Below are 15,094 nucleotides of genomic sequence, written 5' to 3'. Positions count from 1 at the left end.
AGAGGCTAAAAATCTATAAAAATCTGAATGTCAGTACCAATAGGATGGATGGATGGATGGATGGATGGATAGATGGATGCGTGGATGGATGGATGGATAGATAGGTGATGGTTAGATGATGGATATATAGATAATAAGCTAATAAGGAATTGACTTGGTCAGTTATGGAGACTGGCAAGTCCAAAATCTGTCAAATCAGTAGTTTGAGTCTAAATGCTGGAAGATGTGGTAAAATTAGGAATAACTGTTGTGTATGGAGATCAGATTGAAGGCCGCTGAATGGAGAATTTTCCTAACCTCTCTTACTTGGTTATGGATCAGTCTTTTGTTCTATTCAGGCCTTCAGCTGATTGGGTGAAGCCTGCCACAGTATAAAAGGCAATCTGCTTTATTCTGTGTACTAATCTAAATGTTTAACTCATCCAAAACACCCAGGATAATATTTTACCAATTTATTTGGGTACTCCATAACCCAGTCAAGTTGACATAAAATTAATCATTACAGAACCCAAGTAAAAGTATGCAGCTAAAAATCTAACAAGAACTGTCTTCAGTCTCATAGCATTTGACAGAGAGCAATTAAGAGTTCTGTGTCTAGGAGCATCCGGGTGGCTCAGTTGGTTAAATGTCCAACTCTTGGTTTTGGCTCAGGTCATGATCTCATGGTTTCCTGAGTTCAAGCCCCGCACTGCACTGAGCCAGGGCTCTGCACTGGCAGCGTGGAGCCTGCTTGGGATTCTCTGTTTCCCTCTCTCTCTTTCCCTCCCCACTCATACTGTCTCTGTTTTTCTCAAAATAAATACATAAACTTAAAAAAAAAGAGCTCTGTGTCTATCAAGGATAAGAACTTCTGATAAACATGTTAGTCTATCAATAGAAACCCAGAACTAAATCCAGCCTCAGACACCTCAGTTCCTGATTGGATCATGTTAATTTGCTTCTACACTCACTACTTAACTGTAAGTTGAAAAGTGAAGCATCTCAGAGAAAGATATCGTCTACAGCAATAACAGTTTTTCATCCTCAATGTTCAGCACTAAATAAAAAGGAATAAATGACACACAAAAATAGACAAATAGCAGATAATAAGAAGGAAAATTTAAACCTAAATATGTCTATAATTACATTATATGTAAACAGACTAAGTATTTTAACTAATAAACAAAGATTGTCAGAGTAGATAAAATAACCTCCTATATGCCGACACACCTTATTACAAATATACCAGAAGTTGCTAAGTAAAATAATGGAAGATGATAAACCAGATCACACTAACCCAAAGAAAGCTGTGTTGCTCTTCTAAGAGTAAGAAAGTAGACTTCATTGCAAGAACATTATTAAAACTAAAGAGAGACAATTATTGTGAAATAACATGCACTGAAACTTATTACTTCAAAACATATAAAGTAAACATTGGTAGAATAGGAAAGAAAGGGAAGAAAGAAAGAGAGAGAGAAAGAAAGGAAAAGAAAGAAAGAAAGAAAGAAAGAAAGAAAGAAAGAAAGAAAGAGAAAGAAAGAGAAAGAGAAAAAGAGAGAAAGAAAGAAAGAAAGAAAGAAAGAAAGAAAGAAAGAAAAGAAAGAAAGAAAAAGAAAAAGAGAAAGAAAGAAAGAAAGAAAGAGAAAGAAAGAGAAAGAAAGAAAGAAAGAAAGAAAGAAGGAAAGACAGAAAGAAGGAAAGAAGAAAGAAGCAAACAAATCCAACACTATAGTAGGTGATTTTAATAGGACTGTTAGTGCACAGTCTGATGCAGGGCTCAAACCCACACCGGTGAGATCATGATCTGAGCCGAAATTCGGAGTCAGAAGCTTAACCAACTGAACCACCAAAGGCACCCCTACAACAGAACAGAGGGTCATAATAGTAAGCTTTATTTAGACAACTTTTAAAGAGGAATTTATTGACTATATCTACAAATTGACTTGATTTATAGCTTTTACTTAGGGAATGCATAGCTTTTCATATATTCTTCAAATATCAATTATTTTCCTGTAATTGGAAATGTCTTCCTCGTTGGCTCAGCATATAGGTTTGGTATCAATGTACTCAGGGAATTTCTGTTGAGGCAGACAGGCCAGTCTCTCAACTAGTGGGTTGAGTTAGGTCCCAATTAGACTGTCCTCACATTCAGGTTAGTTCCTGCTTCTACCTTTTAGATATCACAATATACCCCTAATATGACCAAAATCCTCCATAAGCATGTAAGAGATTATGAAATGTGACATTTTCATATCACTTTCTTATTGTACAACATTATTTGGTTATGAGAATGTGCTTTCTACATAAGCCATTTAAGTCATAGGGGAAATGTAATTTTTTCTGAGACATAGACATCCTGGAGAATCTCATGAAAGCTATAGAAAGTCATTCAAGGAAATAAATGGAAATTTACAAATAATCACAAACTGTGGCATGAGATATTAGGAGTTCAAGAATCTTCTAAAAGTCCATCCTTGGACTAAATTTATGAACCCCTATCTAGAGAGGCTTTGTATTTTCTATCTGCCTCTTCAGCCCCATAGGGAGAAAAAAATATGTTCCACAGGGTTAAGGACATGATGTTTCCTTGGTTTAAAAATAGCAATTCTAATTTTAGTTATTGATCTTATTTAATGTGTAAATGCCTGAAAGCTAGACACATTGGAAAAATAAAACAAGGAGAACAAAAATTATACCTGTAGAAGTCTACTGTTTTTCAGAAAAGTTCATTTGTGTAGAATGCAGTTTGCAACAAACCTCAACAATGTTTTTATATAAAAGAAATCTTAGTGGATATACCAACTCATATTATTCAGCACCAAATGTTTGGGTCATGTATTAGTAAAGGAGTGTAAAAATTTTTAATCATGAGAATACATCATTTCCCAATAAATGTAATTATCAATTTACTTTTCAGTAAAATAATAGGAGAATTTAGAAGTGAGAGAAATAGCTCCCTTTGTGCACTTCCAACATCTATCTACAGCAAAATAGGATTATTTACCTAACCTTAATGAGTGTTTCCCCCAAAATTGAGAAACATTGAGCTGTATATCATTTAAATAGCTTTGTAATGTTGCCAGATTTCAAAATTACTATATTCATTAAAATTTTCAGAAAATACAGAGGTATTAAGTAGAAAATGATAGTTGTCTGCACTTTCATCATTCAGAGATAACTATACACATCTAATATATATCATTTAAGATATTTCATATATTGGGGAACCTGGGTGGCTTAGTCGGGCATTTGACTTTGGCTTAGATCATGATCTCACTGATGGTGGGTTCAAGCCCAGCATTGGGTTCTGTGCTAATAGCTCAGAGCCTGGAGCCTGCTTTGGATTCTGTGTCTCCTTCTCTCTCTCTGCCCCTTCCCCATTCACACTCTGTCTCTCTGTCTCTTAAAAATAAAACAAATATTAGAAAAAATTAAAAAAAAAGATGTTTCATATATCAATATAAAGATACCAAGAGAGAAACGCAGGTGTGGAAAATAACACAGCATGTTGTTTTGAATCTATTTTAAATGTCTTTTAAAATGTCCAAAACTTAAAATTTAATACAAACTCACTCTGTAATTGAAAGAAAATAGAGTTTTAAGGAAAAGGTAATGTCTTTTTTGTCATTTTACTTCCACCTTTCCCCTGAATAGCCTGGTATTTGCACTTGTACAACTTTCTCTGAGCTACCATAAACATATAAACAATTATATAAATTTATATAGATTACCATTTTTGTAACTGTTCAGTTTATTAAAATTTTCAACATATTTTCACTGCTATTTGTCTTTTTTCCCCTATAAGTATTCATAAAGGGTAAGGTACATAGATGTCACTAATTTTAAACAGTATGTAAAAATTTAGATTTAGTTGAATACACACATACACACACATTAACTGGTGGCTATTTAAAAATACTCCAGTTGGAGGTTATTAAAATGTGCTGCATTGTTTTATAAGTACATCCTTAAGAATACATTTCTACAAGGTAGATCCTAAGAGATATGTTCCTGGATAAAACATTTCATATATCCTTTGTTAATTTTAGTAAACATTGCCAGATTATTTCCCACTTTTAAAAGGTTTTACACTTTCTTGAGTTATATAAGAAAAGTATTGCCCCAGTCTCATAGGTTAGAGTACTTTAATATTTTCAGTCTCATAGATGAATAAACATTTCTCTGTTTACTAGTAAGATTGAGAATGTTTCTTTTGTGTGTGGTTTATTTAGTTATTCTCTTCTGGAAAATATTTTTTTTAATAATTTGTCATTTTCTATAATTATTTTTAATCTATTTTTTGTAAATGTGTATTTATTTTGAGAGAGTGAGAGTGCACGTGAGTGGGGGTAGGTGATAAAGAAAGAGAGGGAATCCCATGAAGTGTGGAGCCTAAGGCAGAGCTTGATCTCACAACCATGAGCCAAAGTCAGGAGTTGGAGGCTTAACCAACTGACCCACCCAGGTGCCCAAAGTCAAAGTATAGGTGTTTATTAGATATTATTAGGGACATAGTAGATTTCATCACTTTATTTTTGTGTCATTGTGTTTTCTTTTTCCATCCATAATGTTCTTATTTCTATGTTACTAAATTTGCAATTTTAACTAAGAAAAGCTATATATTTTTTTTGTCTTTCCTAGTTCCAAAGTATATTCTCAGTATTTTTTTTTAAATCTTCCTGCTCTTCTCTTTGGAATTACTGTTCTAAAAGTATTTTAAATCTATTTTATTTTAAAGGTATCTCATGTTAGTTACTTTATAATTATTTTATAATTATTATATATCAATAAATTTTATTTACATTTATTTTCAACTATTTACATTTTTTATCAACTGTTTTGTATTCCTCTTTGGATTCACTATTGTTCTAAGTGAAATTCATCTTTTTAAATTTGTTTCACGTGATGTCAAAAATTAACTTGATGCTTATTTTTCCTCACTCTATATTCCTATTTTAAGTTAATAAAATTCTAGTTTGAAAGTTTTTTTTTGAGTACTTTGAAGGTGACCATAGTTATATAATGGAATGGAAGTGTAAATATTAGTAATTTTTAAAAATAATTCAGCTATACAATAATTCAGTGTAAACAATGTTTACATACATACAGTGTGTAAAGGGTATTAGAAATATAATATTTTCCTAATAATATTAAGGAGTTTGATGATATTGGTTAATGCATCAAGAAAGAAAGCCTTAAGAATATTATTCAAAGTTGTGGAGGACTTTTGCTTTCATAAGGGCTTATTAGGTAATTCAAACTAAGTCCTATCCTAAAAACAATTAGAAAATCTGGAAAAATGTATGTAAAAACTATCTACTTGAATTTTCTGATGTCTAACAAGATAATGAAGGGGGACGTGGAGGAGAAAGACTAATGGACTACACCAAAACCTGAGCAGGAATGCAAGATACAAATATACATCGAGATGTTGTGTATTACTTCATTTCTAAGACTCACCTCTTCACTATTCTGGAAAATTTAGTGCCATTATCACTTAATGTAATAATTACTCCTCTCCCATTATTTTTGGTTTCTTCTGGAAATCGTAGTAGCTGTATGATGAATGGTCTCCATCTATCTTCCATATCTTTTAAAATCTCATTTCAGATTCCTTCTGAATGATTATTCTGAATGATTTTTCTCATATTGTATCCATTTCATGAATTGTTTCTTTAGTTTTAACCAATGTGTCCATTGAGTTTTTTTAATAACTATTTATTACTTTAAAAAGCTTAATTTTGTTCTTTTGCAAAATGCCTTTTTGCTTCCATAATGTCATTCTCTGGTTTCATGATCTAATATATTAATTGTATATAGTTTCTTTATGTTGTTCATTTTTTAAAGTTCTTTGTTGACTTACCATTGTAGGGTTTTTTTTTTCACTTGCGAGGCTTATAATTTTTTACTGTGATTTTGTTATTAGCAGGGATTGCTTCCTATGTGAGTTCCTTTTTTCCTCAATTCATACCTAAGGTTTTAAATTTATACTTTCCTGGATCTTAGCTGTTTTTCTAGTTGTGTAACAGAATTTACAGTAATCTTTTAGCTTTGAGTCCTGTACTATTTGTAAATGTATACTCTGCACTCACACAATTTATAGACCTAGAATCTTGATTTTATGACAGCTGTTCCCAGTTCCACAGCTGGATTAGTGGTTAAAGTTTTTGTTGCCTCCATTTCACATATAGGTGATCCTCCAAGTTCCTAGACTTTATGCAAGAAGACCCAATTCCAGTTCCTCACCTTCCATGGTTCTAAGTCTCATCTCCTATTCCCACATGTATGACAAACCCTGGAATTCACCCCCTTTGGCCTTTATTCTAGTCTGATATCACTGTGAACCACTTTGCTTCAGCAGTGACTGTTTAAAATCCCTCTTTATTTCTGGACTTGCAGATTAAATCTCAGCTATCCATTCAACTAAAAAGATAACTGTTCAGCCTTTCTATGGATCTGAAATGTAGGAGCAGATGTCCTCTCATATCATCTTAACCATATAGACCTGATGTTTTCCCTAAGAAGCTTCTCAATTTCATAGATATACATTATCTATGATAATTATCTATCTATCTATCTATCTATCTATCTATCTATAATATATATCTTATTTACAATTAAGTACTCTAGAGTAACATTTTGGCATGCTAAATATTTATCTTTTACATAATAAATTAGGACATCCTACATATGTATATGTATGCCAGTGATTTATATATTGCATAACACTATATTCATTTTCATTATTACTACCAACATATGAGGATAATAAAATAAGCAGAAGACCAAGTATATAAGTTCTATTTCCTCACTCTTTCAACAAATATTTATTGAATGGCTACTATGTTCCAAGCATTATTCTATGTACTTAAAATGAATCAGTGGGTAAAACAGAAGATCTATTCTTACAGTTATTTTCTTCATGCTAGTGAGAAAATGGGAATTTTTTCTTGCCTTGGGAAGGTAACATTGGGCAGAAGTATGACACCCATGCAAGACTGTTTAGATCCCCTTTTTTCATAGACTCGGAGTTTGACCTGCAATCAGTGCTTTTGCAGACTCTTCTAGACTGCTCCTGTCACAATTAGTGGTATTTTTATGTTGATGAATGATAATGAAGTTTAAGTTGCCTCCATATTTTTATAGCTTCGACAATGGAGTACCTTTGGAACCCTGGAAGTTACAGCTCAGACTGAATCAGACACAAAGGAGTACTCAGTGATCACAGAAGAAGATTGTGAAATTCTTAAAATCCCAGCAAAGGATTATGTGAGGTTAAAATCGGTATGATCATATCTAATCTATATTAACACAATAGATGTATAAATTCAAGCTAAGTTTTGCCTCTAGACATAAGATGTCCACATTTCTTTTATTTTTTAATATAACTTGACTTGGAGACAATAAAAATGTGGTTTATTTGGTGAACATTACTTAAGTTTCTGATGATGGGTAGTTGAAGTAGAAAGAAAGGTCTCTATGAATATATTTTATGTGTATTTTGAGCACTTTTGGTTTTTCATGAATTTTAAATCCATTCATTTATGCATCCATTTATTCATATATTCACTCAACAAGCATGTTTTGGTTGTCAACAGCATGTCATGTGTTAGGGATACCAGACAATCATACAGACAGATCTCTAAATCTGTACAGTCCACCTGAAAAAAAAACAGTTGGGAATAATTGGCATGCTATTTTATCGCTTTAATAGACATTCAAACCCAGACTTGCATGAATAGGTGATCACAACTTAATTCTGATCCCCTAATTCTGCTACATTAAGATAATTTATTTACTTCAAGTTTACCAACTTACTCTCCTTAAGTCAAATACAAAATTTTCACTTTTTTGATTTCTCCTCACCTGATGGCAGAGAAAGTTTGTATAAGTGACTGCATCAAAAGGCCCCCATTGTTCTGCTCTGCCAGCTTTTCTTGAAAGGGTCTAAGTCTGGTGCTGGTGCAATAAGGCACTGGCATCGGCTACAGTTGGGTTCTTTGGTTGGAGGGAGATGGTGAGTCATCCATCTTCTTGACTTAGGTCTCTAAAAATAGTCAGGATTTCTTTTGATATAGTGGTCTCAGTGTCAGTGGTACAGAAGACTATCTCAGAATTCAACTTCCTTCCAAATCCCTGAATTCAGAGTCACTCACTTCTAACAATATTTGGTATGTTTTATTTTCAAAATGTAAGTATCAATTATTTGATATTATCATGTACAACTTTTGAGTTTAGTCTGGATTATGACAAGATTTTTAAGAAATGCAAAAATATTTATGGAAGTCTAAATATATTATGAAAGGTGGGAAAATATAATTTTAGTAGCACACCAGAAGACTAAAATTTCAATATGGTTATGTGGTCTTGGAATGATGCTCCTATAAAATTCAAATGTATTTTGTGCTATATAACCTTTATTTTTCTGTTATGCCATTTATCTATCTGCTATACATTTTCCTTCTTTTTTAATGACTTTTTCAGGAAAACATAAAGCTTGAAAATAAAGAAAAGATGAAATTAATTCATAAATGTCCATATTATGAGGAGTGGCCAACTTTATCCATATGTGAGCTAGTTGCACTCATTAAATGGAAAAAATTTCCTCCAGGTTATGGTGAGTTTAATGCAATTTTGAATCATCTTCTTTATATAACATAGTACTGGCATTTGTAATTTTTCATTGTTTTAATGTTTGATATAACATTTCTTCATATTATTTTATTTAATGTACTTAAGCACATTAATTTACTTAATGTGACCTTTTAATTAGACATTTAGAATCCTGCCTGTTTTTTTATTAAAAAATCATTCTGTATTGGCTTGAAGATCTTAGGACTGGCCTTATTTCCACATCTCTCTATATTTTCCCATGGCCCTGCCCTTCTTGTTCTATTGTCCTTACAGTCAATCAAAGACCAAAGAAGGAGAAATGCAGTGAGAAGTTATATCCATTTTTCCTGTTCTCCTGATTGAATGCCTACTTAAGCAGCAAGTTTCCTTATCTGTACCTGTGCTATACATTATCAGTGGAAAATACAGAGAATAGGTGAGGCTGAGCTAAGGGGTAACAGCAGTGAAGCTGCCATCATGTCCAATATTCAGCATGACAGGGATGTGTGGATTTCCTGGTTACACATACAAAAAAAGCGTAGGCAGCATTAAGTCATTTTGTACAATTGTTTCTATCTATGAGAGCCCATTAGTAAGAAATGTCACCTGCTATGGACTCAATGTTTATGCCCCCCAAAATTAATATGTTTAAGGCCTAATCCCCAATATGATGCTGTTTGGAGGTGGAGCCTTTGACAAGTGATTAAGTCACTAGAGTGGAGCCCTCATGAATGGGATTAGTGCCTTTATAAGAAGAGACATGAGAGAGATGATCTCTCTCTCTCTTACCCATATGGGGATACAAGAAGGCAGGTATCTGCAAATAAGAAAGAGAGATCTTACCAGACACTGAATCTACTGGCATCTGTATCTAGGACTTCACAGTATCCAAAACTGTGAGAAATAAATGTTGTTTAAGCCGCCCAGTCTATAGGATTTTGTTATAGCAGCCCAAACTGACTAAGACACTGATACAAGAGGAACTGTGGTAGGTGGGTCAGAGCAGCCTTAGATCTCCTCCAGTAAGGAATCCCTATTTCCCAATAAAAGATAATAGAGAGAGGTTTGTAGCCTTGCCTGGCTTTTCTCTTAGTGAAACAGTGGAGTATTTAGTACCTAAGATTATAATGGAAGAGGTAGTGTTTGAGAGAAATACTTCCATTTCAAGTTTCAGAGCCGTTAAGTGTAGTGAGGGATATAGCACTAGGAGGAGGTGAATATTTCAGATAAACTTAAAATTAAATTCTAAAAAGAATGAGTCTGAGTTGCTAATTCCATACTGTGACTGTTAATGATAAAAATATGGTGAAGTTAAGGAAAACCTGGCAAAGATGTCCTTTGAGTGAGTCAACGTATAATAGAAAGTGAGGTACAGCATAGCACCAATATGGACGGTTGTTTTATAAGAAAAAAGTAAATATGACTACAGGCAAGGTTATGCTTGAAAACCTAAGATTCTCTAATAAACTTGTTAAATTTGGTGAGGGGCACCTGGGTGGCTTAGTCAGTGAAGTGGCCGACTCCCGGTTTCAGCCCAGGTCATGATCTCACAGTTCATGGGTTCAAGCCCTGTGTCAGGCTGTGCACTGACACCATGGAGCCTGCTTGGGATTCTCTCTCTCTCTTTCTCTCTGCCCCTCTCCTGCTCATGCACTCTCTCCCTTTCTCCCTTTCAAAAATAAACATTAAACAAAATAATTTGGTGAGATTATAACTCTTTACTAAATTTGTTCCAAATTTCTTTCCTGTGCTTTTTTTTAAATCTTTTTATTTATCACAGTTTTGAAATACAATGTTTAACCCATATTTAGCCAAACACATATTTTATCATGCTTGTAAAAATTGAATTTTTGATGTATTTTTGTTCATGAAACATTTTTTCTAATGAGTTATTAATGCCATTTTTGGCCAACAGTATATATAAAAAAGCAAGTAGTAAACTGACTTGGGAAAAAAAAGTATTGAACATTTATAAATTCAGCATATTTTATTGAATAGAAATATATATTCTTTAATATGAATGTTTTGATTTATCATGAGTTCCTCCTTTGGTATCAGAAATATCACATTTTGGTCCATGCCTCAATCCCAAGACTATTTTGTATAAAAAATAATACTTCAGTCTTGTCTATATGTGAGGACATTAATATTTTTAGGTGTATATGGGGAATAATTATGAGCTTTTAATGCATTTGATTACTAATGATGACTAATATGTGTCTCAGTCTAAAAAGCAACCTAAGATATTTAAATTTAGCATCAGAATGTTAAGGAGGTACTGACTTGATGAAATTTTTTAGACTAATGCTGGTTTCAACTTCTTTTTAGTAAAGGTCTTTAAAAATAGTGGTGGAGGGGTGCCTGGGTGTCTCAGTTGGTTAAGCATCTGACTTTGGCTCGGGTCACGACCTCATGGCTCATGAGTTTGAGCCCTGCGTTGGGCTCTGTGCTCATAGCTCAGAGCCTGGAGCCTGCTTTGGATTCTGTGTCTCCCTCTCTCTCTGTCCCTCCCCTGCTCATGCTCTGTCTCTGTCTCTCTCAAAAATAAATATTTAAAAAAATAAAGGAAACAAAAAAGAGTAAAAAATAAGAATATTGGTGGAATCTATCTATTGCATTGGACAGTCTGTGATTATATTGAATAAGTCAAAGTAGCATTATTTTGCCACTGATTCCCAAATACAAATATGTGGTGCTTACATTTATACAGTTTTAAAAATCATTTGTCCTCCTTAGAGAAGAATGACAATTACAATAAATGATCTTCAAAGCCCGTTTCAGCCCTGAAATACTGTGGTTCTTATAAATAAACATACCTAGGTGAAGAATAAGTTGTCAACCTAATCAAATTTTCTTTTATGGTAGTGACAAACTTGATATATCAAAGAGAAGCATTAGATGTAATACTTCTCGACTTTCCTCAAGATTTTGAATTTTTATCAGAAAATGTAGAGACTGTTGCTCAAATTATACTTTTATTATCTAGGTTTAAAATTAGCACCAGTATGATTTCCAAAGCATAATTATGTGTATTTTGATCTTTTAGGAATGTATATTGGATGAAGTTTCAGAGAGATTTAATTATTCAAAAGAGTGATAGAATTTAGGATTAATCTTTAGCAATCTATGAAATAAGTGAAGCGTATTTCTGGCTCAATTTCCTTTGTTAACTTCCTAAGTCTTCTTACTTAAGCTTCACATGCCAATGGATCCTGACTGTAATAGATGTGTACAATGTTGCTTGTAATTTGGGCATATCCAGTTCCTATCACACCAATTAAAGTCTTCACAGGTGTTATTTTTTTCGAAGTATTACTGGCTGAAAAAATAACAACCAGCTTATTTCACTAATCAGCCAGTTGCTGTAGTTATTGTGTAGAAGAAAAAATATTAAATTAAGTTGGCATCAATCAACTATTTATGTATATTTTATTGTTATCCTACCTATATCAGTATGCTCTGTCTTTTCCAGGCAAAATTTGACATAGCAAACAATAACTAGAGATACCTAAAAAAAAGTGGTAGTCAACTTAGTTCTGAAAGATAAAATATGCCATTATACTAATAGTAAAAAAGATATCTAGTCTTCACAAACCAAAAGAGGAGAGTTTCAGACACAGGATATATACTTTGAAATTCTACCTAATAAAAATGTAAAGTTCTGGGCTCTGAGTTCCAATATGTTTTTGGCTTCAGTATCTTACAGATCATTCTGTGGGGTTTTATATTCTCAGCCCCAGTGCACACTTTTGAGCATCCCAGAAAAAAGTTGGTGCTTAGAACTGCTATTGATCCTGATGGTTTTTTCCTTCCATTCCTTTTTTATGGCTATTTTTTGCATTAGGTAGATATATTCTAATGTAATATATTAATTCACTTAATGTTTTCTTAATAGACTTTACACTTTAGAGCACTTACAGTATCTCAGCAAAAGTGAGCCGAAGGTACAGATATTTCACATATACCCCCTATCCCCAGTCTTACATAGCATTTCCCACTTTTTTTTTTGCCTTTTGAGAATGGCTACCATGATTTTATTTTTAATATAATTTACTGTCAAGTTAGCTAACATACAGTGTATACAGTGTGCTCTTGGCTTCAGAAGTAAATTCCCATGTTTCATCGCTTTCATAAAACACCCACTGCTCATCCCAACAAGTGCCCTCCTTAATGCCCATCACCCATTTTCCCCTCTTCCCTGCAACACCCCCACCATCAACCCTCAGTTTGTTCTCTGTATTTAAGAGTCTCTTATGGTTTGACTCCTTCCCTCTCTGTAACTTTTTTCCCCCTTCCCCTCCCCTATGGTCTTCTGTTAAGTTTCTCAGGATCCACATATGAGTAAAAACATATGGTATCTATCTTTCTCTGCCTGACTTATTTCACTTAGCATAATACCCTGCAGTTCTATCCACATTGTTGCAAATGGCAAGATTTCATTTTTTCTCATTGCCAAGTAGTATGCCATTGTATATATAAACCACGTCTTCTTTATTCATTCATCAGCTGATGGACATTTAGGCTTTTTCCATAATTTGGCTATTATTGAAAGCGCTACTATAAACATTGGAGTATATGTACCCCTATGCATCAGCACTCCTGTATCCCTTGGGTAAATTCCTAGCAGTGCTACTGCTGGGTCGTAGGGCATTTCTATTTTTCATTTTTTTGAGGAACCTCCACACTGTTTTCCAGAGCAGCTGTACCACTTTGCATTCACATCAACAGTGCAAGAGAGTTCCTGTTTCTCCACATTGTCCCCAACAATGTTGTTTCCTGTTGTTAATTTTAGCCACTCTGACCGGTGTGAGGTCATATCTCAATGTGATTTTGATTTGTATTTCTCTGATGATGAGTGATGTTGAACTCATCATGTGTCTGTTGGCAATCTGGAGGTCTTTTTGGAAAAGTGTCTATTCATGTCTTCTGCCCATTTTTTCACTGGATTATTTGTTTTTCATGTGTTGAGTTTGATAAGTTCTTTATAGATTTGTATACCAACCCTTTATCTGATATGTCATTTACAAATAACTTCTCCCATTCTGTAGGTTGCCTTTTAGTTTTGTTTATTGTTTCCTTTGCAGTGCAGAAGCTTTTTATCTTGGTGAAGTCTCAGTAGGTTATTTTTGCTTTTATTTCCCTTGCTTTCAGAGACATGTCAAGTAAGAAGTTGCTGCAACTGAGGTCAAAAAGGTTGTTGCCTGTTTTCTCCTCTATGGTTTTGATGGTTTCCTGTCTCAAATTTAGATCTTTTATCAATTTTGAGTTTATTTTTGTGTATGGTGTAAGAAAGTGATCCAGTTTCATTCTTCTGCATGATGCTGTCCAGTTCTCCCAACACCACTTCTAAAGAGACTGTCTTTTTTCTATTGGATACCCTTCCCTGCCTTGTCAAAGATTAGTTGGCCATACATTTGTGGGTCTCATTCTGGGGTCTCTATTCTATTCCGTTGGTCTATGTATCTGTTTCTGTGCCAATACCCTACCGTCTTGATTATAGCTTAGTAGTAGAGGCTAAAGTCTGGGATTGTGATGCCTCCCACTTTGGTTTTCTTCTTCAATATTACTTTGGCTATTTGGGGTCTTTTGTGGTTCCATACAAATTTTAGGATTGCTTGTTCTAGCTTTGAGAAGAATGGTGGTACAATTTTGATTGGGATTGCATTGAATGTGTAGATTGTTTTGGGTAGTATTGACATTAACAATATTTGTTCCTCCAATCCATGAGCATGGAATGTTTTTCCATTTCTTTGTGTCTTCTTTAATTTCTTTCATAAGTTTTCTATAATTTTCACCACACAGATCTTTTACATCTGTGGTTAGGTTTATTCCTAGGTATTTTATGGTTCTTGGTGCAATTGTGAATGGTATCAGTTTCTTTATTTGTCTTTCTGTTGCTTCATTATTGGTGTATAGAAATGCAACAGATTTCTGTACATTGATTTTTTATCCCGCAACTTTGCTGAATTCATATATCAGTTCTGGCAGCCTTTTGGTGGAGTCTGTCAAGTTTTCCACATAGAGTATCATGTCATCTATGAAAAATGAAAGTTTAAATTCTTCTTTGCCAATTTGGATGCCTTTTATTTCATTTTGTTGTCTGATTGCTGAGGCTAGGACTTCTAACACTATGTTAAACAATAGTGGTGAGAGTGGACATCCCTGTCGTGTTCCTGACCTCAGGGGGAAGTCTTTCAGTTTTTTCCCATTAAGGATAATATTAGCTGTGGGCTTTTCATATATGGCTTTTATGATGTTAAGGTATGTTCCTTCTATACTGATTTTCTTGAGGGTTTGTATTAAGAAAGGATGCTGTATTTTGTCAAATGTTTTTTTCTGCATCGATTGACAGGATCATGTGGTTCTCATCCTTTCTTCTATTAATGTGATGTATCACATTGATTGATTTGTGAACATTGAACCAGCCCTGTAGCCCAGGAATGAATCCCACTTGATCATGGTACATAATTATTTTAATATGTTGTTGAATTCTATTTGCTAG

The 15,094-nt window shown here is 33.8% G+C and overlaps 1 protein-coding gene across 7 annotated transcripts in view; it reads left to right on the top strand.

Annotated features, from left to right (window-relative positions):
• CNBD1 (cyclic nucleotide binding domain containing 1) overlaps positions 1-15,094 on the top strand; it is a 481,111-nt gene that overhangs the window by 326,745 nt on the left and 139,272 nt on the right. For all 7 annotated transcript variants that reach the window (XR_008292521.1, XM_053208140.1, XM_053208138.1 and 4 more), the window contains 2 exons: positions 7,126-7,263; positions 8,464-8,596. Coding sequence is in view for 6 of the 7 variants with exons in the window: in XM_053208140.1 (XP_053064115.1) it covers positions 7,126-7,263; positions 8,464-8,596 (271 nt within the window). In the remaining variant the exon portion in view is untranslated. The remainder of the gene's footprint in view (positions 1-7,125; positions 7,264-8,463; positions 8,597-15,094) is intronic.

Source organism: Acinonyx jubatus, chromosome F2, assembly GCF_027475565.1.
Source record: "Acinonyx jubatus isolate Ajub_Pintada_27869175 chromosome F2, VMU_Ajub_asm_v1.0, whole genome shotgun sequence".
Taxonomy (NCBI): Eukaryota; Metazoa; Chordata; class Mammalia; order Carnivora; family Felidae; genus Acinonyx; species Acinonyx jubatus.
This window is presented reverse-complemented; position numbering and strand designations above follow the sequence as displayed.